This window comes from Xenopus tropicalis, chromosome 8 (assembly GCF_000004195.4).
Source record: "Xenopus tropicalis strain Nigerian chromosome 8, UCB_Xtro_10.0, whole genome shotgun sequence".
Taxonomy (NCBI): Eukaryota; Metazoa; Chordata; class Amphibia; order Anura; family Pipidae; genus Xenopus; species Xenopus tropicalis.
In genome coordinates, this window is record NC_030684.2 from 63,232,962 (window position 1) to 63,256,366 (window position 23,405).

Sequence of the window (23,405 nt, forward strand, 5' to 3'; positions counted from 1 at the left end):
GCTTTCACGTATAAAAAACCATTTCATTATAAGAACTACAGACTTAAAAGCACAGTTTTACTTGTGTAACTATATTAATACAGAGAATTAATACCTTAAGATCTTCTGTTTGTGTTTGAGGTTTATCTTCTTTGTGGATGCTTGTTTTCCACAAGGAACTCAATGTATCATATGTTTGATGACTTACTGTATAAATCTTTCGCCCTGTTAACTGGAAGAACAAATCCATGCACCTTTAGAAAATGAGTAGTGGAAATGACAGCTCTATAAAGACAAATGTCATTACTGGTTTGTTCCAGTGTTAACTGATCAGTAAGAACAGAACAGTCCTAGCTTTAAAGGCATACAGGTAATTCATGCAAATAGCTTTCTGATCGCTAATATTCACTGTTCAGGTTTAAATATATATAAGAAATAAATTATTCAGCACTCCTGGTGATTCCGGATTTGCAAGAATTGTAATCTAAGCGAAATATGTTGCTTGCGCTTGCAGCTGTTAAGCGACACTGCAGCATCTCAATGATATAAAAAATGGCCAAGATTCCATATTAATAATACATTATGGGCTGCTCACCTTTGCAAAAATGACTGCTTGTGTTGGATAACAAACTGAAATACCTAATGTTGTAAGCCCCAGGGGGTAAGCAATCTTCTTTAGTCTGGATCCTGTTAAAATCAAAATACAACAATCAAAACAGAAACAAGGATACAATAAAAACTGTTTAAAACTGCCAGTATGTAAACAATCTTGTCTCAAAATGCATATGTATGTTTTATCAACTTAAATTATTGAGTTCTATCAGCTGACCTTTAAAATCAGGCTATAATCTTGGCATGAAAAACATTTACTAAGCCTATTAATATATTAGCATTATATGACTTTCAGTTCAGTAGGTAGAAAATGAATTTATAAATAAGGACTTTGATTAAAAAGATGATGTTTGTATATGAATAAGTGTGGTAAGTGGGGCATAACATGAGAAGTCCCTTCTTCCCTAGTGCCCACCACTGTAAGCTGCGGTCTTACAAATAATGTTCCAGCCAAAAGATGGAAATAGAAGGCATGTTAGACTGAATTATAAAAAGGCATCTTGATTTGCTTTGTCTTAACGCTTTTTTTATTTAAGTGGAATCAAAAACCAGCAGACTGCCCCACTGAGGGAACCTGTAATAGTGTTGATGCTAGTTAAAGGATGTGTCCTGGATATTACTTTTGTATGTAGCTTAGGGGCAGGGCCAGATATATAGTGAAACATTAAGCTCTGTTTGTCAGCTACTGACAATATAAAAGATGGACATTTAACAAAAATATGAATTGAAATCAAGATATATACACCATTCAGTGCTACATATTTGAAAAATCTGGCTTAATGTATCATATGGAAAATAACACAGACATAATCTAATAATTTATTGGGATCTTACCTTTTCTTGCCAAGACCAAACCAGCTAAACCGCTAACTGTGATTATACCCAATCTTGCAAGAAATTCTGGAGGAGGGTTTTTCAGGTAAACATAACTATCTGAAACAAAAATCAGTATTATAAGAATCCAAAACCCATTGCATAAAAACAGCCTGCTGCAGAAAGCGGTCCTAGGTGAGAGTAACTGTGGGCAACTAATCTCCCCCTGGGCGATTTGCTGAAATCGCCAGCTCAGCGTGTGCCATCCCACCAGCGACTTACATTTTCGCCGGTGGGATGGTAGTTCTGGAAGATTAGTCGCTCGTGACAAGGGAGATTTGTCGCGGGCGACTAATCTCCCCCTGTGCCCCTGAGTCCTAAGAAGAAGCCAGCACTACACAAAAGAACTGCTTTTGGATAAGATATAAGGTTTCTCCTACTACAACCCTTGTCACATAATAGGTTTATCCTGTTTGGTTGCTATTCTCCTGTCTACCAGTAGGTAGAGCATGTTTAGCAATGCAAAATATTTCTGAATTCATTTGATCTCTACAATGCTGAAATCTTCTCCAGCCTTCAAGAAACCTGCTTTTTGGAAGGGTAAGAGGGTCTGGGGTAGGGTGACCAGAGCACCTAAAAATTCAGTTAGCAGGGCTTGACTAATTGCAGTTTATTTTAAATACAATCAGTGCTTCCTTGCAACATGTATTAGCTGTGTCCCTGAATTTTCAGTTGATCTTTTGCTTTCATCCTTCATGTAGCCCTTTGAACTCACCTTTCCCAAACTGTACTGTATCTTCTACTCCATTTCTGACAGATGAACAAAAATGCTATGAAAAAAGGAGTTGGAGAAGTTAAACTTTATCTGTCCCTACACACAGATGATTGGCAAAATTATACACTTCTTTTGGCCTCACAAATACAGTACAACATGGACTCTCACATATAGCTTTAACTATGTGTTGTATACAGTGTTTAAAGGAGAAGAAAAGGTCTATGTAAATACAGCCATAAGCACTCACAGAAACACTGCTCTGAGTCCTCAGTGAAAAGAAACGCCACATTTCTTTCCTTTTATTCTGTATACATGATCTGTTTCAGACTGCCTGCTGTCATAAAAATCCTTCAGGGCATGGCACGAGCCTGCTCAGTTTATGCCTCTCTCCTCCCTCCCATCATCTCTCTCCCCTGTCCAACTGTGCTGTGTAGTCTGAGCTACCAGCAGCTAGTGCAGTGCTACTGAGAACAAGCTAAATATAGCGTTCTAGCTTGCACTATTGTGACTAATCTATTGGCAATAAAATGCTTTTCCTTCTCCTTTAAACATTTAGGGGGCTAGACCTCACTGCTTAAGGGGGCAAGTAAGGATTGCTAATCCCCACCCTCGCCACCAGATGCAAAATGGAGGGGAGGGAACAAAAATATTTTTTCAGCGTGGAAGAAGGATCTGAAAACCTACTGCTTGCCAATCTATTCTAAATAAATATTGCATGACTAACTACAAAATACATTGTGTACCCAATTTTTTTTTAAACTGAAGATTGTTCCTGTACTAACCGTCCCTTCTTTTCCCTGATCATAGCTATTATTGTATCAGCTTTCAGTGTGAACTAGAGATATATTAGCTACTCTCATGCTATGCTGACCTGTGTATTTTTTATGTTTAAAATTTAATTAAGTTTAAAAAGCAAAATAGATAAAAACTGTCAGCAGAAAAAAGGGAATAATGCATGTACAATACAGGCAATGCAGAAAGCACCATGGTTCTTCTTAAGTAGCTTATGCTACACATTTACCAAGGGGCAAATGAAGGTAGGACAGAACTGTCATATTTGTATATGTATACATTACAATTACACATACAAAGTCAATCAAAATTTGGAATTCTAAATGTTACAGCAAAATTAAAAACATGAAAGGGATTTATGTGTATTTATATACAGTGCAGTAACTGTGCACTAGTAAAATGTAAATTGTTTCATAAGCTCTAAGGCCTCTGGTACACCAGAGAATTTATTCCCCGGATATTTCTGGCAGTGAAAAAAGTCTGTCACTGAATAGGCTACCATAGACATTCAGATTAAAAAGGCTCAAATGGGACAGGTGCTTCTTTTCTGACAGCAATATATTTTATATAAACTTGCTACTAGACAAGAGAGCTTCTATATGAGTTCCGAGAGAAATGTAGGGTAGGGTACAACAATTGACTCTAGGTTGGTATCCTCAGCTGGCCAAAAAGGGGGATCAGGGTCCTAAAAAATATGCATGTATCCTTGTCTTAAGTGTAAACAGTGCAAATGTGATAAAAGGGAAGGTTTTTCAACATCCAACCACAGGACAATGTTTTGAGTTACAGGCACATATTGTGTATGCTATAGTTTGCCTGTGTGGATAGATTTACATGGGGGAAACGATAAAAAAGTTAAATCCTGGATATTACAACATAAACCTACAATAAATGTTGGGAATGTGGTGCTACCACTTTCCAAACATTTTGAAGAACAGGGGCACGCTGCATATCAGCTTAAATATACTTTATTGGACATTATTCCCCCCCAAGAGGGGAGGGGATAATGAATTGAAGCTTAAACAAAGAGAAGTATGGTGGATAAAAAAAACCTGGATTCCCCTTATCCACATGGTCCTAACCAAGATTATAATTTATATCTGTTTTTATGTACTGTGAGTTTGCATTTTTCTTTGGAACTCATGCTCGTGTGTTTGATAGACTTTGTGTAGATATATCAAAACGGATACTTTATTCTTTATTTACAGGGCTGGAACCCTGCAAACAGCAGAAATGATAATGGACTATGTCATTTACTCCTATGGACTTTAAATGGCAGTGTTTTATAAATTGTGAAGGAGTTGCTGTGCACATGGCTTGAAACTTTTAAACAAAACTAAAAATAGGCAAGAAGTTGTACAGCTTATCAGTACCATCTTTCAACCTTTTAATAAAGCATCTTCTTGAAATGGTAAACTCTTAATATGAATTCAAGTCAGAAGTGTGTAAAAACTTATCTGTTTGGGGCAAAAATATAAAAACAAATATAAGTAGGAGGTCTATATTAAAGAACAGGATGAAGTAGAGATGGGAGAACTTACCTTGCCCCATACCACATAAGGCCAAATAGTTTCCCTCACTGAAGACAATCCAGACTGGAGACGGCCAGGGTGTTCTTCGATATATTTAGATTTTTGTGCAGGAACGGAATAAACAGATAGCTATAAATAAGAGATATTTTGTTTGCATTTTCAAGGTCTAAAACAATGCCTATATATGTATAAATGCTCAATTATGGTACTGATTGGTGAACACATTTATTAACTCTCATTCTGTATTTCAAAATCATCACTTAACATGTATCTCTTATCCTGTTCAGCAGGGTTATGGGTAGTTTTGAAGCTTAAAGGGAACATATACCTCCTTTGGCATCAGCTCATGCAGTTAGGGTTAGGAAGAAAAGTGCATAGACACTATCTGAACTTTCAAAAATAAATATAAATGCAGCCTTTTCTGCAGGGGTTGGATTCCCTCCCCCTTAGACTCACAGAGTGATCCAACCCATTCCTAACTGTATTCCATTGTGAAGTGATGGATTTTGGGACCTGAAGCCCCTCTGCTTTGCGAAGAATCTAAACCAACCACTATGTAAAGTAGAGGGACTTCAAGTCCCAGGATCCACAAAGTGAGGGAGGAGTTGCATCACTTTGTGAACTTCAATTCACTTTGTGGAATCAGGTATGTCTGTTAAAAAGAATAATACATTTATATTTACTGTGGGAAGTTCAGCTCAACTGAATGAGCTCTTTTTAAAAAGGAGGGTATAATTTCCATTAAACACTGACAATCAGAAGAGCCTATGACTTCAAGTGCTGACATGAGAATATGCTACAATCTGCACCAACTGGGTCAGTTTTATCTGGAGCCAGTTAATGGTCCTGTATGTTTTGAAGAGCTAACTACTTAGCGACCATGTTTGAATTCAGTCCTTTCAAACAGGTAGGGATTATTACCTGAATAGGTTTCAGGAGATTTCCCTTAGGCTCCCGGTCTGAAACTGCATAAAGGCCATAAGAGGTGAAAACTAGGCCAGCAGGCACTGCTGCCAACTTGAATATCTGCAGGAGAGAAAGCATTCAATAAAAGCATTTAATAAAAACAAACTTTTTACACAGAGACATTCCTGAGAGGGGCAAGTTATGTAACAACTGCCATGTTATGTAACAACTACCCCGAAGGTTGTGCCCTTTTCCATTGCATAGTTTTACCACAGAAACACAGAGACCTATTCGCACACCCTACCTCTCCAAAGAGTCCTTTATCCGGTGCCTACTGCTGGAGGGATCGGCACCCTCCAAAAATATTGAAGCAATCAAAAAAAGCAAATGGCACTCAGGACTACAAAACAAGGGTAAAACCCTATTAAAAATTTATTGCGGAGGTGCAACGTTTCGGGGCAATGTGACCCCTTTATCAAGCATTGATAATTTATCATGCTTGATAAAGGGGTCACATTGCCCCGAAACGTTGCACCTCCGCAATAAATTTTTAATAGGGTTTTACCCTTGTTTTGTAGTCCTGAGTGCCATTTGCTTTTTTTGATTGCTTCAATAGTTTTACCACAGCACACTACATTTAATCTCAAATGTGATTTGATACTCATTTCAGATTTAAACTGCATATAAAACACAACCTAATGTAAATATATGTTATTGGGTCTTGGGGTCCAGAACAGGGATGTAACTACAGCACAGCGGTTATTTTGGGAGTTACCCCAGGAACGCAGGAGGCCTAGTAATACTCTAATTAATGAGCAATTTCAATATATTCTTGTAGAATGTAAGGCTACCAATATTTGGGGCCCAGAAACATCTAGTTGTCACTGGTGCAGAGGGTAGGATCTAAACATATGCAATTGCTATATACATATAAAGATATACAGAAAACATGGGGGGAGCTGTCCCTTAGAGTGTTGCACACCAGCCTTCAGCCCACCGCAAGCTGCATTATTAAAATTCAGATCCACAGCTAGGAAAGTGCTGCAAGGCTAGCCAACAAACACTTTCAGGGTGAGAGGATATTGATTGGCTAAATATATACATGCGAGCTGGCATGGGCCAGGTAGAGATTTGTGGGGAGAGAAGATGAAGAATATGACAGGTACAAGAACATTTGGAAGGACAGTGGGAGTACAGAGAGGGATTCAATGTACAAAGTATAATGTGACAGATGCTCAGGGAAAGTGGCAGATCGCTTAATCACACCAACGCCAATGCACGCTGGATACGTTTACTCAGAAAGACATAAGACTGTAAAGGAGGAGGAACACTCACCTTGGCCACCATGTCCGCCCCCTCCTAGCGGGCAACTACGGTGCAGTGGTGAGTTCAAACCTCTTCCTTTCTCGAACAGCGCATTTCGGCCAAGCTCGAATACATCACGTGACCTACACATATCAGTCCGCCAGTGCAAACTGAGTTCAGCGTAGTGGAATAACTATAATAACTGTGTGTGCTGAACTGGGTTCAGCGTAGTGGGGTAACTATAACTGTGTGCTGGGAAACTGGGTTCAGCGTAGTGGGGTAACTATAACTGTGTGTGCTGGGAAACTGGGTTCAGCGTAGTGGGGTAACTATAACTGTGTGTGCTGGGAAACTGGGTTCAGCGTAGTGGGGTAACTATAACTGTGTGTGCTGGGAAACTGGGTTCAGCGTAGTGGGGTAACTATAACTGTGTGTGCTGGGAAACTGGGTTCAGCGTAGTGGGGTAACTATAACTGTGTGTTCTGGGAAACTGGGTTCAGCGTAGTGGGGTAACTATAACTGTGTGTTCTGGGAAACTGGGTTCAGCGTAGTGGGGTAACTATAACTGTGTGTGCTGGGAAGAACGTACGATGGGAGTTTTCCGGGAAACTTGCGCTGTATGGGGCTGTGACTCCCGTGTTTTTATCTTTTGAGGGTAATTATTTAGGGGCTGTTTAAACTTTGGAAACTGCTGTCAGTCAGTGGGCCGCCTCCTGAACTCAGTATCGGCTGCGGGTGTTCAGGGCTGCTGGATTTGAGGGATGTATCTAAAACAATGCAGCTAACGGGGCTGAATTGCATTGCAGTTTATTTCAAATGCAATCATTGCTGCCCTGCAATATGAATTTATTAGATGTGACCCTGAATTTTCAAGTGATGTGGTCATTTTATCTCTACACTTATTAAAGGAGAATGAATTAAGATTGTACCTGTGAATTATACTCCTCCAGATATAGAAGGATTGTGCTTAAAAAAAAAGGTTCAGACTGATTTATTGAGAAATTCCACCAAAACCTCACTAGCCCTCCCATCTGTTCCACTTCCTGCTGGCTGAATTCTCTGGATGAGCTGGGGAGCCAGCGGCCCTCCGTACCCTGCACTGTAGGATAGGAACCAATCAGCAGCTAGGCTGACCTGATAGGGAACTGAAGTCTGTCATTGCTTGTGTGAGTGCAGGGTTGTGATTGGCTCTCCCCCTCCTACCATGCTTCTGGCAGGGACCGTTAGGACACACCCACTCTCCATTTCAAACTGGGACAGAGAAGCCAGAGGATCTATAGCAGGGGTCCCCAACCTTTCTTACTCGTGAGCCACAGTCAAATGTAAAAAGACTTGGAGAGCAACACAAGCACCATAAAAGTTCATGGAGGAGCCAAATAAGGGCTGTGATTGGCTATTAGGGGCCTCTATGCACCCTATCAGCTTACAGGGGCTTTATTTGGTAGGAAATCTTGTTTTTATTCAACCAAAACTTGCCCCCAAGTCAGGAATTCAAAAATAACTACCTGGTTTGGGGGCACTGAGAACAACATCCAAGGGGTTGGGGAGCAACATGTTCCCCTCGAGCCACTGGTTGGGGATCACTGATCTATAGGGAGCTCCAATAAAGGGGTCATTGTTACAGATGGGATTAATGTTTAGCCCAAAAGGAAACCAGCACCGTATATTATTCATAATTGCCTACAAAATTAGTGTTTTCCCATTTATCCTATATGTCCCCTTTAAACCTAATTGTAGCATTGTTCTGTTTTTCGTTTTGGCATTCCTTATGTTTTTCTACATACAATTGTGCTTATTTTTGTTCAGTGGCAGGAGTATGTTGGAGCTGGCCCAAAGTAACAAGGGCCCGATTGGAGTAATGGAAATTTTATGACTGTAGTAATTTGAACTAGGGGAAAGCAGGCATCAAGAATGGGGCTCCTTTGGCCCTGGCATCCTCTGGCACTCCTGCCTTGCATGTCTGATAAAAAGACTAAGGTAGGGGGGTGCCTTGAATTCCATTTTGCAAGCCCAAAGAGTTGACTGATAAATTGAACATAGCACACAAATAGTTACAGTATATCATGCACCAGTTAGAACAGGTCTTTTAGTTTAATTCAGACCTGGGCTCTATCTACATGGAGTTTGTGAACACCTCCCCCACAAAAACATGGTGTTGGCTTAAAGTGGATATGTCACCCTAAGAAGTAATTCCAAATCCTTCTCTACCTTGTTTAGCTGAGTAAAATAAACTTTACTTACACTTTATATTTTATTTACATTTTGTTTCCTTCATTCTTGGAATGTGCAATTAGAGCACACAGGCAGGCACCATTTTGTGCTATGGAAAGTATTGTATCACCCCAAAATATTGTGTATGTCCAGAATGGGGAACCCAATGCCCATCCCCATGCACAGGCTACACAATTTTAAATTGTGAAGTGGGAGGAGCAATGTGGATTTAAAGTCTCCTGATAGCTTATAGTGGCCTATTTATTAAAGTTTATTGTGTTTGGGTGCTGTGTGACATTGCACTTTACCTACTTACCATGATGTACTGTTCACGCTGAGCATTTCCCATCTGTAAGTGGAATTACAGGGATGTTCTTAGTTGGCTATTGGTGCAAAATTTTATTTATTTATTGTATATAAAAGAGAGTCAAAGCTTTGATAGGTCTGGGCACTTTTTTTACATTATTTGCAGTAGCTTTGATGTTGGGATGGGGACCACTTAAAAAGCACTTTTTATAGTGCATACTGGTGCTAAATACCAATCATAAGGCCATCCTGTTCTCGCCCAGTTGTGTGTATGAAAGCCTACAGTGTTTGATTCCAATAAAGATTTTGGGCAAATCTCATAGTATGTGGTACATTTAAATAGTATGTGGACTTTTACATAGAATAATGGTTTGCAAACTGTGGGGCATGTAGCACAGGCAAATGGCTCATCTTTAAGCCCAGTTGGGCATTAATGCTAATTTTGCCCTATTTGCTGTCCAAGATACACTGATACTGCAATGTTCTTAAATCTGTATCCTTGTTAAGAGTTAAGGGGGACCCTGACCAAAGTGGCTTGAACCAAAAATATCCAGCAACCACTGCCTTAAATAGTAACTGTAGAATATTTCCGAATGCCTTATTCCAAACAACCTGAATGGAAGCAAAAGGTTAACCAGTTAATTACATTATATTCCACTGCTATCCCTATCACCAGATATCAGCTAGGTGAGCAGGCAGGGAATTCTGGTATATTAATATTTATTATTCACAATAAGGTGATTGGCTTTGTTAGCTGAACAAAGGTTTAAAACGTTATTACACTATCAGTTGTTTTGTTTCATTTTATATATGCGCTCCCTTCACACTTTTCTGGACACGTTTGAGACCCAGTCAAAGGGGTTATTTTTGTAAGAGGAGCAGCAGCAACATCACAGCCATTACAGCACTTCACTGGAACTTAATTTTAGCGCTGAGGATTTGGGTATTGTATATACCTTTGTGCATCTGTATGTAGGGAATTCTGGTAGGCCATATCTTTTGCCCTAATTGCAAGTGCTGCATACATAAGTAGCACTGTAAATAAAAGTATACATACATACAGTAAGCTGGGAACTCAGTCAAGAGTGGCCGAAAGTCCATGTATGGCCAGCTTTCTTTAATGCTTCAGGCACGGGAAGATCCGCCTGACAGTACTGTTATTCTGTGGCACACATAACATGTTGCTTCTCCACTTTTTATAGTAACATGACAAAATTTTGTGTAATAGTGTGTATGTTTGTGCATGCAGTATTGATCTTGGGGATAGTAGATATGCTTGAAGTCATAAAGGAACACCATACTTCCTGACTGGGAGCAAACATTTTTCAGTCTCCATCTCACAAACAGTTGATACATATGACAACTGAATGAGAAAGTACTTATGAGATGTAGAGTAGAATAAATAGGAACCCCACTGCTATGTCTTTCATTGGTTTGGAAATATGGTTTGATTTACATTTCTTATCTGTTTGAATCTGTAGTCCTTATCCACTAAGCTGTACAGGTCTCCTTCAGCTCATTCATTATGGTTGCATTCTTTGTGGATGCTAAATGGCTTTCTAGAGTCTTGTGCCAGTCAACAGAAGTAAGTGAACCTAAGGTGGCCATGCACAAGCAGATTTAAGCTGCTCATTCGAGTCCTTCAGACCGTTTCAGCAGCTTCTCTGCCGTGTATGGGGTTCCCCTTGATAGGTCTACCCGCCTCATATTTGGCTGAAAAATCATCCAGATTTTGATCGGGCAGGTTTGATTTTCCTGTTGAAGTGTGATGTGGTCCTCGCTCTAACAGCTAATATTCCCATTGCAATATCATCCAATAAAAATTGGCATTCCCATTTACATGTTGTAGAACACACATCTGTTGACGAGTTCTGTTCCTTTATTTAATTTTAAGTCAATTAGATGTTTTTAAACTAAAAAGATCTGGTTTTCTTGTAAGCTTTTTTTGTGTCAAAAACTAATTGTGGCAAATCATAAAGACAATCCTTTCAGGAAGAGCCATATAATTCAAAAATGCCCATAACTACTAGAAGTTACCTCTACTGATCATAAATAATGACTTCGAGGGCACTGTGTTGTGAGTGTCAGTTGACAAAGGGATCATCATCCCTTGCATTGCTACAGTGTGCAATGAGAATTCTCGGTCAGTACTTTTTGCTGTTTTCATCACCCCAGTTTTCTCATAGGGAAACTGAAGTGGTTGAACTGCTATGCATTAATAGGATGTTTGGCTACTGCACATATTAAAGGTTTCCAGTCAGGGGGAGTTTGTCCCACCTCACCCTAAAGTTTAAAATATCTAATGGACAATAGGTTGAGCACAACAGTAGTAATGATTATGCAGGAAAAAACCCAGTCACACCTGTATTACTCATGTTATTTATTAAATACACTGTTTATGTGCTTAAATATAATGTGGAAAATGTCAAAAGAAAGCACATTTCATTGTAAGTATACATTGTTTTGCTAGTACTGCTGTTTTATATGACTAACAACCTTTTGCCCATGTCATATTATATTGTCTCCGCACTTTCCTTTTACTCAAGCAGTAGCATGTGTTCCTCCAGTTGTTGAAGAGATAACCCAATAAAAAAAAAAAGGAAACCCTCCAAAAGATTGAAAATAACAGTGCTGCCTATATGTACATAAGACAAACTAAACAGAAGGTGCTTCATCTAGTGTTGGAACAAGAAGTAAACAGGTATTTTTCCTTTTGTTTTGAAACAGTCCTATAGAATGTTTGGTTAGTAACTTCCTATTGCTGCAGTAATACAGGACATATTTACATGTAATTGGAAAACAGACAAGGCCTAGCAACCAAAAAGTTACTAGTGGTGGTCTTGTGACCATAGTCTGGTACCAAAATAAACTTTTAAATTCTGAAAACCGAAGGCTAGTAAGATTTAATGGTTGAACACCGGCAATATAATAGTGCTTTGGTATATCAACCTACCATACAAAAACAAATCAACATTACTACAGCCTACTTCACAGTTTATATGCAGGTAAAGTGCAAGCCATAGTACAAGAGATATAAATGGTTTCATACAGTTAAGCATTATTTAAAAAGAAAAAAAAGTCCTCTGATTTGTACATATCTCCTCTATGGTGATCAGTTACACACAGGTCATTAATGGACCAGAAATAGCTTGGACAAATGTTTTATTTGCAATACAGCGTCTGTGTCACAAGTCACAAATTGTAGTGCATTTTCAGGTTCCCCTCACCTGTATTTGTGAAAGTAAAGCTACATTGGTGCATTGCCTGAATCAAACAGTTCTTGGTTGTGATGTATGGATTCAACACTCTCCGATAGAACAACATCTTTGGCCAGTGTGCAGACATTTTCACTTACAGGCTTGGATACATTGACTACTGGGAAACAGCAGCACCAAAGCCATCATTCTAGACTGCAGAAAGTCTGTGAATGTGTTGGAATGATGTATAAAAAAAGGAATATTTCCACAGCTCTGGTAGACATGAAAGGTTCAAACTTAGGGATATCCAGTTAATACTGGACTGGAGGATGAGCAAGCTCTTCTGAGATCCATAATTGATGATAGTTGCTAAGGAGTATATCTGCCTTATTGGTAATTTAGAATATAAGAATGGAAGCTGTTACTGCTATATGAAGAGGAGGTTGGCAGTGTGCTGGAGGTGAATTTTGGGATTTCAGAGCTATTTTCAAGTGTGCACAGTGCTGATGTCTACTGGAAATTGTACAGCAGCCCTTAAAGAGGTTGTTCACCTTCAATGTCCAAATCTTTTTAAACCACCAACAATACTCTGTGTGTTAGAAAATCCATTTTACATAAAAAAAAAGCAAAAAGGCCACTGTAAAAGCTACTTTTTATACCTGTAAAATCAATCCTTCTTTTGTCTCTCTGATCAGTTTTCTGAAGGGATGGGAGTGGCCTATTTAGAACCTGACACACTTCCTATATGCTTACATCATCACGTCCAGGCTTTGCCCATAGTTTTTTCCTATTGGACCAGTTTATTGGTTGCTTGTGCACTCTAACCAATGGCATAATTTGAAAGGCCATTGGTTAATTTCTCCCTTGCAATGGCATGGGCAAACAGACTCACCATATCACAAATCCAACATACTGTTATGTTAGATTTGCAGAATTCTGTCACAGACAATAGAGTTGCTGCCAGTACTATGCATGACATCATATAAGAAAGTGAAAAAGCAGCTGTAGTGTTTATAGGGTCACTGACACAGGGTCTGTGCAGAAGTGAAGGATAGCCAGAGGAATGATTCTGAGGTGAATTTCTCTTCAGCTGTTCATTTTATGTTTTATGTTATTTTATGGCAAAGATTGATCTTTTAATGTGAACTGTTAGATGTGTGAATGTTGTACAAGGGTGAACAATCTCTTTAATGTCTTGGGGTAAGATGCTTTTAAAGGATGGTGATGCCCTTTTTTATTTATAGAACTTAGTATTTAATATTTCTTGACATGGACAACTGGCTGGCTGGACTGATGAGTTTATTGTAGGGATGCAATGAATCCAGACTTTGGTCAAGATTCTGCCTTTTTCAGCAGGATTCGGATTTGGCCGAATCCATGGTTCTGGCTGAACCGTATCCGAATCATTGAAATCATGTGACTTTTTGTCACAAGGAATTTGAAAATGTTTTTTTTTTTTTAAAGGTTGATTTTTATTGGTTTTTATAACAATAAGGTAGGATAGAGGGAGAAAAGAGAGAGAGAGGGAAGTAAGGAAGGGATTGGAGAGTAAACAGTTATTGTGCTATTGTGGCTGGTGAGTCTGTCCAAGGAAGCCAGATGTTCTCAAATTTTGCCGGACAACCTCTGGCAAGGTAGGTAAGTTTGTACAGTTCCAGTTGCGAATTGACCAGGTTAATCCATTTGCGGAGTGATGGGGGTGTTGGGCCCATCCAGTGTAGAGCAATGAAAATGAAAATTTTTAACCAGATTTGTTACGATATTCAACTGAATTCTTTAAAAGGAATTCAGGGTTCGGCCAAACCTGAAAACAGTGGATTTGGTGCATCTAGTTTATTGGTGTGTATATTAGGAAATGTATTTCATTACTATATGCTACCTAACACTATGGTAGGCCAGAAAAGAAATAAAACGTTGGTGAGTTATATACGCATTGAAGAGATAATTGTTTTTATTAATTTATACTTTTGAGGGTAAACCTTCAGCTGTCAGCTCTTTAAGCTCTGTTAATCTGGCATTTGATACTTTAAATAAGAAAGTATTTGACACAGTGATGACATTTGGGGGCAAATGTCATCAAGTGTGAAATTAGAGCTCATCACAAAAGAATTCACCCACTTTCTATTTATTCCTAAGGAAGTTTTAGAAGCATTTTTGTGAAATGGTGAACTTTAACTTTTACCCATTGATAAATACGCTTCAAAAAATCCCATATGAATGAATAAGAAGTGGGTGAATTTTTCCATGGTCAGCTTTAATTTCACACTTTGATAAAACTGCCCCTTTGTGTTCTGCTTTTACTGGTTACTTGGAACCATCATTGCCACAGAAGTTTTTATTCCTGCAATAGACTGTCTTATGTTTTAAATTGTTAAATCAGTGCTTATAAAGCCATATATTATTCACTTAATCAGTTCATCTTTTGTTTTATCCACAAAAATATAATCTTATATATAATTGTATTAAAATAATCAGACAAAAATACTGTACATATAACCTTGAAATGAACACTCTTTGTTCATTGTTTACTAGATGAAATTGTCTACTGTTACTTCTGTATGTGTCTACCAAAAACTAGCATTAATTGTTCTGTTTATTGATAGAGATTTATGGTCTGGGTACATACACTGAATAATATCCACCACTTCCTGGGGCTGATTTTTTATTGTGTGAACTTGAGTATCGCTATGGTTCACAGTAGAAAATCACAATAGAGTTTTCTTCTTGAGGGCCTTGTCATTTGTACTACCTGTTCTTGATTTTTGAAAATAAATAAATTTATTTAACAAAAAATTATGGGAGAAAAAGTAGATTGATAACACCCCCCGCCCAGATCTTGGAACCCCCCACAATCACGACTTTTTGCTTTATAAAGTAGCTAAACTCAAGCTTGACTGCTCAACCCCTAACTTTCCTGATTGCTTTTGCACCAAAGGGAATTCTGCTCGATACTGGCAAGTTCTAGACTAGTTCTCTTTATTAAATGCTACAATGACTCTCTGTATGCAACAGACTGTTTGGAAAAGTTATAAACAAGTTATATAAAACAGTGACAGAATTTTTCTCTCGAGCTTTAGATTCAGAAGTATATCTTTATATATCTTTTTTTGACAGCTCTTATTTGTTGGTATTTTTGCATTTATAGTGTTATAGTAGTGACTATCTCTTGACACAGTGCTTATCGCAGCCACAAAATTTGTAATCATCATCATTATTCATATAGCTCATGTGGTGAGTGCTATTAGGATTCTCAAAAAGCTGTTTATTTTTACTTTATTCCTGTACAGTAGAGTTCAGTAGTATGAGTTTTCCACAGTGAGGATCAATCATCTTGGTTATTTAAGATATTTAAAATGCAGGTCATTGGGGTTTAAGGGGAGCAGATACAGTACATTTCTCCATGCATGCTACAGAGAAAATAAGCTTTTATGTCGTACTACTTTCTCTGCACGAATTAATTGAAATATCTTCTATAGACTCCAATAGTACAGTGAGTTTCTAAATTATCATGGAAAAAGGTCAAAGGGCTGTTTGGCTTTAGTAGGCAATAATCCAATATTAGGGTCCAATTTATTCTAGCAACCAGGAAGTGACTTGAGAGACTGGAATATGTAGAATACGTAGAGGACCTGAATAATAAGCTTAGTAATTAAAAGTAGCAAAAACAATAAAATTGTAGCTTCAGAGAGCTGGGCAGAGTTAGAAGACAAAGGCAAATAATTTAAATTCAAAAACTATATGAAATAAAAAATAAAAAACAATTGAAAAGTTTCTATGAATAGGTCATTTTATATTATATTAAAAGTTATCTTAAATAAGAACTAAATGTTAGGCGCCTTAGTTATTATAATTACTTTACCTGATATCCTGGATATGGGGTAGATGCACCAACATCTAACTGCACCAGCTCAGGGATCTTCCAAGCCAGCACCACAAATTTGTTATCTTCGTCTGCTTCTATGTTTATCAATGGCCCCAGGCCGACTCATGGGCAAAGTGAAAAAGCCAGCATTTTGCTTAATGTTTGCCTTTTTACTCTACCGCACATGCGCATGAGGCACGAAGAAAGAAGCAGCAGGAAGATCTCTCTGTGTTGCTCGCTCAGGGCCAGGATATCAGGTTAGTGATTATAAACACTAGCTGGTGCCTAACACTTGGTCACAAATCATTCAGCCTCTCATTCTGTTTTAAATCCCATGAAAAGTGTAGAGGCAGGGGGGTTGCTGTACAAATGCAGAAGGCCCATGTACTATGCACATTTATTAAGAGCAGCTATGAGCACTGTTTGATAGTAATCACATGGATCAGTGGTGCAGTAAATACAGTCTAAAATACCTGGATTCATGTGTTCTCTATTAAGTATTTAATAATGAATAACTCTTTAATAATTAAAGAGAATACTAGGAAATATGTTGACATTGTTTAGAAACATGTTGCCTCAACTTAATTTGACTTAATGTTTTATACTTTTCAACATATTTTTGCAACTTCACCACTCCCCATTTTAATGTCACCATACCATGTCCATAGAGGCCTACTAAACATTTAACATCATCTTCCTCCACAAAAAAAATCATTCATTTTAATTGATTGAGTTGATTTAGCAAAATCTTTCTTTTGGGAAACAATTTCTGAATTTCCTGTTTGAGAACAGACTGTTGATTTGAGGAAAAACAAGATTTGTATTCTGTAATAAAAATTTTATATTGTCAACTGCAGTGTCATCTTGTCTTTAAACCCACTGGCCAAAAACTGGATACCATAAACAAAAGCGAAAATCTTGGATTACAGCATACAATTTCTAGAAAAGGCATAATGCTACAGACAGGTGAGATCATTACAGGCCTACGTTCTGTTAAAGGGGGAACTGTCAAAGTTTAAAAGCTGTAGAGGATATGTAACAAACCTGTTTTAGAAATAGGCTTTATTATTTGTATCTTATAGTTTTTCTTATATTTAATATTTTATGAATGAAATGAAACCTATCTTTTCTTTTTAATAATTCACTCATGCTTTGGTGCTTACACTTATCAGGAGCACTTGTCTGTACCAGATGAAAAATTGTTCTAACTGGCAAAATTTAGTTGCTTGCAGCAGGGAAAAATGCTAGGTAGAGAAAGCACACTAGTATATATATAATATCTCAAAAACTATAAGTATAAATACATTAAACCTATTTGGGACACTTGATTTATTAAACACCCACTACAGTCTGGGTGCATTTTTAGCTGTGACCGCTCCCCTTCAAATATAGGGCTTATTACAATGATACATATGTGGAGAGAAGGAATTAACAATTAACTGGAGACAAATCTGACCCACAAACATTTGATTTTATGCTAGCTATTAGCTGGAAGAACCAAGTGAACAGCACCTACTGCCATTTTTCGTATTGGATTGTTCACCTTGTTTCCTTTTTTTCTAGCTCTGTGTTTGCACTATTTGTTCACTTTCATCAGGAACAGTTCACGTTGCTCTTCCTGTATGGAGAATACTCCTTACCAGTTGAATTTCCCAACATCAGTTAGAGTTTCTTAAGTCACAGGATAGTGGCATTAAATTCACAGTGGATAGATTGATAATCCTGCAAAGACATCTAGCACTTCAAACAGACTTTCTGAGCTAACTAAAAGCCACCTTAAGTTGGAGCATCCCTTAAACAGTTCAATAAGAGTTGAAAGCCTTCCTTGGAAGTTGGATCCAGGCCCAACACACATCACATAGATCAAGAAAGCTGCTGTTTGCAGGATGCACAAGACACATCTTAAGGCACTAAGGGGCTAATCCATTTCTCTTTGTCTGGAACCTCTTTCAACTCCTAGAGATATTTTACATCTACAAAAAAAGTGTAATGATTATAGTGACCAACATGTAATCCAAAACACCTCTGGTACCCAAAGGGCATGGAAAAAAACTGTAAAAATGTTATCAGTTATAGTATTGCAAAATTAATTTATATTACTGTATGCAATTTTGTATATATAGATACAGAAAAAAGCCAGAGAGTGATTGCATATCTAAACAGGGTCCCTTGCAGAAACCCTCATGCCTGGTGCAAGAAAGGAGTGACCAGGCCCCACCAAGACTGAGCAGAAATACAATTGGATTTTCCTTGCCCTTAGTCAGTGGTATACTCCGGCACTCCCTGATAATAGCACTGTATCTAGGTATATAAAATATTTTGGGAAGGTACTTGGACAGTAGCATCAGCCCTCCATGATACAGTAATTAAACTTATATGCAGATCTTGGTACATACAGGAAAAATAACTTAGGAAATAATAATAATACGGAATTTTTCATGCAATGTCATAGGCATCCTGTGGCACTATTCTCTTATTCAGTCTATGTACAATATACTTGATTACATTATATACAAAGATTACAGTGTTTCTCGAATTGAATTTCCGGTGGCACCTAGCAAATGTATTGTTCATGGTGCTGCTACTGGTCAGACGTGCGTTTCAATAAATGAATGTGTATGTGCCACTAAGGGTGCCGAAGAAGGAAGTTCAGAGGCACCGTTCTGAGGTTTCAGGGTTCCAATGTACTCACAGATGTCCAAGAAAAACTCTAAGTTTTTTTGCTTCCACTCTTTCAATTTCTTAGATGACAATTGTGGGTCCTCCAGAAGAGAGTTGATGATTGCAAGGTCTCCTTCTTTTGCCTAAAATGGCAAGGACAGAAAATATAATTGCGTAATTGACAGTTTAAGAAGAAGCTGGTATGGACACCAAATATGACTAACAGATAAAATAATCTTATTTTGCAGAAAAAAGATCAATATCATTCATTCAAGAAACATGCAGAGTCTAAGGGGGGGAATTCACAAAAGTGGAGATAGCCCTTTTTATAGAGTAAAAGTGGTGATAAAACTGGTGTAAAACACTGTCTTTGTATTTACAAACAGAAATCTGCCTAAATTCTAAACTGTCACTTTTCAGTGGAAGAAAGTTTACAGACACCCTTGTGAAGCTGTCTTTTAAACAACACTTTAACAACATTTTTTTCCCAACACTCTTTCCGACATTTTCAAAATGGAGTAAAGCTGAGTGTGTAACTATGTTCCTTTAGATTAGAGGAACGGAGCTTCCATTTGAAGCAGCGTAGGGGGTTTTTCATGGTGAGGGCAGTGAGGTTGTGGAATGCCCTTCCTAGTGATGTGGTAATGGCAGATTCTGTTAATGCCTTTAAGAGGGGCCTGGATGAGTTCTTGATCAATCAGACTATCCAAGGCTATTGTGATACTAATATCTACAGTTAGTACTAGTGGTTGTATTTATAGTTTATGTATGTGAGTGTATAGATTGGTAGGTGTGGGTTAGGTGTGCTGGGTTTACTTGGATGGGTTGAACTTGATTGACACTGGTCTTTTTTCAACCCTATGTAACTATGTAACTATGTCAGATCAATTCTTAGTTCTTCTGTTTTGCTTTGTTTCACCCAGTCTTTATTAAACCCTCTGTATGGGCACCATTGGGGGATCATTAGCAGATTAATGGGGATTAGCAGCCTATTATCATGGGACAAGTTTAAGTGGGGGGTAGGGAAGTAGTGCGGGTGCAGGTGGACCCTTGATTCACTTCTTCTCATGAAGAAGGTATTTAAAAAATCTTGTTACAAACGTGGAATTAGACAATAATTTAGAAAGACCAGCTTGTCCTGAAAAAAATGATGTATAATTTTCCTAGGCAAACTAAAAGGACCCTTCAGGAATAGCCCTTATTAAAATGACTAGCAAATGAAATGCAGAAACCTGCTGGTAAAATCATCATTACAGGCAGTGCCGGATTTCCTATCTGTGCATCCCGAGGCCAACCCCATTCACTGCCCCCACCCCACAAATTAATAAAAAAAAAAGTCTGTAAAATGTAATCGAAAAGACAAAATTTGAAATCTGCCTGTTTAAAAGACAAATTCACAAAAGTGGAGATAGAGGTTTGTGAATAAAGTGGAAAATCTTGTGCTATTTATTGTGGATTCAGTTGATTCAGTTCTTGTGAGTTCTTTTGTGCTAATTATTAAGGTTTTGGGGACATACAGTACATAGTAATATGAGCTACTGTCAAATTAGCAGCTACCATAGAGATGCTTTGAGCCTACAATGCTTATCCCTTGCTAAATTATAACTATACTTTAAGGTTTAACAGATACTCAGGATATGTGATAAAATATCTAACTGCCAGGCATGGCTCAGGATTCCCCTGTTTGAAAACAGCCCCATAATATTTTAAAAATGTGCTTGGGCATATCAACCCAGGGTGACTGAAACTTAGAATACACTGGTCTAGAAAAAAATGTAGTGTAAAATTATTTAGTCTGTCATTTTTTTTATTTTTGTCATTTGAGGCAAATTGTATACAACTTCAGATAGGGATTTTGCCACTTTTACTAAGTAAACTAAAAGTTAGGTGGGATTTATTTGGGCAAAGGTTTGCTTGTGATAGACATTTTCTTTGCTTTAATATTAACTACAGGTTGACTGTACAGAGAGTAACAATCTATGAGAAAGTTGATGGGAAATGTATAATAATTACCAGGGTATTAATATACCTTTACAGTGCTTTTCAAGACTCTAATTCGATGGAGCTTTTCATTCATGATTGGATCATTACACCTTTTTATGAAAGACCGCCTAAACTCCTGTTTGGTCGAAAGCCGTTGTTCTCCAAATGCGGATAGGCTGGCTTGTTCCAGTGTTTTGTAGAGCTCTTGAAGCCCATCAGTGCTAGACCTTTTTTCTTTCTTGCTTTCTGTAAAAGAAGTAACCAGTGTTTTGTTGCTTTCCATGTTGCAGAATATACCTGACAACAATCATCTTTAAAGGGTAAGTTTTAAGCTTCAGAAGCAATAGTACAGTTTATATGAATAAGCTGCCATGTAGTCCTAGGGCTGTCATTCAAATTCCAGTTGGGCTGTAGGGCTTACAAGGCATACCATATAAAGTGTGTGAATATAATGAGCTTAACTCAACATCAGATGTAATCTAGAGCATTGTACATTCCATACTCCACTCTAAATACCTAACATATAAGGGCAGATTTATCAGATTTATCAAAACACGAGTTCGAATCCCGAATGGGAAAAATTCGGATTGGAAACGTAAATTTCTGAAGATCGCAAATATCACAAAATGCTTACGAAAAAATCGTATTAGTCACGATCGTATTGGCAATCCAAAAGTCACTAAATACGATTGGACCGGTAGAACAAATTCTCTGAATATTTGTTTTTCTTGGCTCTACAGACCTGCAGTCAGCCAAGTATAATCTAGTTGGATTCATCTTACAATGCTACTCCTGTTAAGTCTTCTTATTGTAAAGCTGATGGAGATTTAAGGGCTTCCTAGTAAATCTATTTGTCTCCAGATTAGATATCGTTTAGGACAAGCATTCCATTTGGAACTAACTGGGATTTTTTTTTTAATCCAACACTAATTTCTATACCCCTCTAAAAAGGGAAGCTAAAGAGCTTATTGGGCCTTTTAAATATTTCTGTTACAAAATATAGATAATGTAGTGCTTGAAGTACAACTTTTTAATAGTTAAAAATTGACAGGTTGTCATCTATTTAGGGATCAAGTATGTCACTTTAACTGTGTGATCTGTGGATGAAGATATGGACTGAGAGTTCGCTTGCTATTCTCTTAACTTCCCCTCTGCTTTGATATGAACTTGCTCTTTGGGTAATAATATCAGTGTTAAAAATAGTAGCCTCTGGTTTGGCCAAGTTAAATCAGGCACTATTCTTTTTTTACCACGTAATGCCCAAATTTCAAACAAATTTGCCCAGTTAAATCACATCTGCCTTATATGTTTTAGCGCTCATTTTCTATTTGAACCATCTACCAGTTAAGTCATCCCTGCCATTTCCCTAGTTTAGCCAACATTGCACCAACACTTTTTTGTGGATATTTTATTTAAAACACATTACCTTCTTTATCTGAATTACTATGAGTCCTTTTTGAAAGTTCATCTTCAGATTTTTCTTCTAGCTTTTCTGTATTCTTCCCACGACTTTTAACTCTAACATCCCTGTTTCTTGGCAGGCTTTGGCTGCGTTGTTTTTGTGTCCTAGCATGTGATGTGTGCCCCCTAGGGCATTCTGTTAGAGGGAAAGGTCCATCTCTTTCATTATTGTGGCGTCTTTGAACTGGAAGCGTGGCTTGCCTCCTCTGTTCTGGGGACATTCCAGTATGACCTACTACATATTCTCCATCAGAAGGTACAGTCTGCAGAAAGTGAAGTCCTGAACTTGTTAAAGGTGTTTCAATTAGATCTTGCCAAGAACGTCTTTCCCTGTAACTGGGCCTGCACCCAGAGGAATGTGTACTTCCAGTGGCATCCTGTCTTGAATCTTCAGCAGAAGAGTGGGAATATGTTGACTCACTTGAAAAATGGCGCCCGTGCTTTGGCTCAGGAAATGGACTGGATGAATTAACCTGTATTAAGATTTTAGGTTAAAAGAGAACTATCACAGAGATGAAAATGTTATAAAAACTTTTATTTCACTAAAATAAGAAACTTTCTGAATATAATTAATTTCAAAATTCTTTATTGTTTTTGAAGTAAGTTACTGTTCCCTGTATCCTCTCTCAGCAATGTGTCCCTTTACATTCTCTTTTCATATAGGTGTGAGAGTCAGATATTGTCTAACAGGTCCAATACATCCTTTTGGGGGTGCACTGAAAATTTAGTAGAGTAATAAAGTAACCAATTCCAACAGAAATACTGTATTTCTACATACAGGTCTTGTGCCAGAGTCAAGTTTGTTTGTCCAAGATGATGTTTCCCCATACCCACCTTGGGGTGGGCAATATCAGGTTGATTGATTGTTCGGCACTAAGGCCAATCAACATCTGAATGGTTTTTAGCCAGATATCGGTCAGACAGGCCCATATACGGGCCGATAAGCTGCCAACTCTGTCCTTTGGCAGTTTTTATTGGCCTTTGTATGGCCAATGTATACTTTCTGGGAC

The 23,405-nt window shown here is 38.0% G+C and overlaps 3 protein-coding genes and 1 long non-coding RNA gene across 4 annotated transcripts in view; 2 read left to right on the forward strand and 2 right to left on the reverse strand.

Annotated features, from left to right (window-relative positions):
• Positions 1-4,380, forward strand: part of satl1 (spermidine/spermine N1-acetyl transferase like 1) — a 16,839-nt gene extending 12,459 nt beyond the window's left edge. The window contains exon 7 of the mRNA XM_031891317.1: positions 4,180-4,380. Coding sequence (XP_031747177.1) covers positions 4,180-4,260 — 81 coding nt within the window. The 3' untranslated portion in view covers positions 4,261-4,380. The remainder of the gene's footprint in view (positions 1-4,179) is intronic.
• The window catches only part of apool (apolipoprotein O-like), a gene marked incomplete at its 5' end in the record, with an annotated part of 11,824 nt that extends 4,997 nt beyond the window's left edge, over positions 1-6,827 (reverse strand). Inside the window, 7 exon segments of the mRNA NM_001142231.1 lie at positions 95-211; positions 575-666; positions 1,426-1,524; positions 2,180-2,234; positions 4,513-4,632; positions 5,425-5,529; positions 6,745-6,827. Coding sequence (NP_001135703.1) covers positions 95-211; positions 575-666; positions 1,426-1,524; positions 2,180-2,234; positions 4,513-4,632; positions 5,425-5,529; positions 6,745-6,756 — 600 coding nt within the window.
• Positions 6,705-23,162, forward strand: LOC116406684. Its single transcript, XR_004219750.1, has 2 exons — positions 6,705-6,792; positions 22,476-23,162. It is a non-coding gene; the product is annotated as an uncharacterized LOC116406684 (long non-coding RNA).
• LOC100488567 (connector enhancer of kinase suppressor of ras 2) overlaps positions 17,851-23,405 on the reverse strand; it is a 276,323-nt gene continuing 270,768 nt past the window's right edge. Inside the window, exons 22-24 of the mRNA XM_031891318.1 lie at positions 22,361-22,868; positions 20,981-21,180; positions 17,851-19,094 (exon numbers count right to left, since the gene is read on the reverse strand). Coding sequence (XP_031747178.1) covers positions 18,879-19,094; positions 20,981-21,180; positions 22,361-22,868 — 924 coding nt within the window. The 3' untranslated portion in view covers positions 17,851-18,878. The remainder of the gene's footprint in view (positions 19,095-20,980; positions 21,181-22,360; positions 22,869-23,405) is intronic.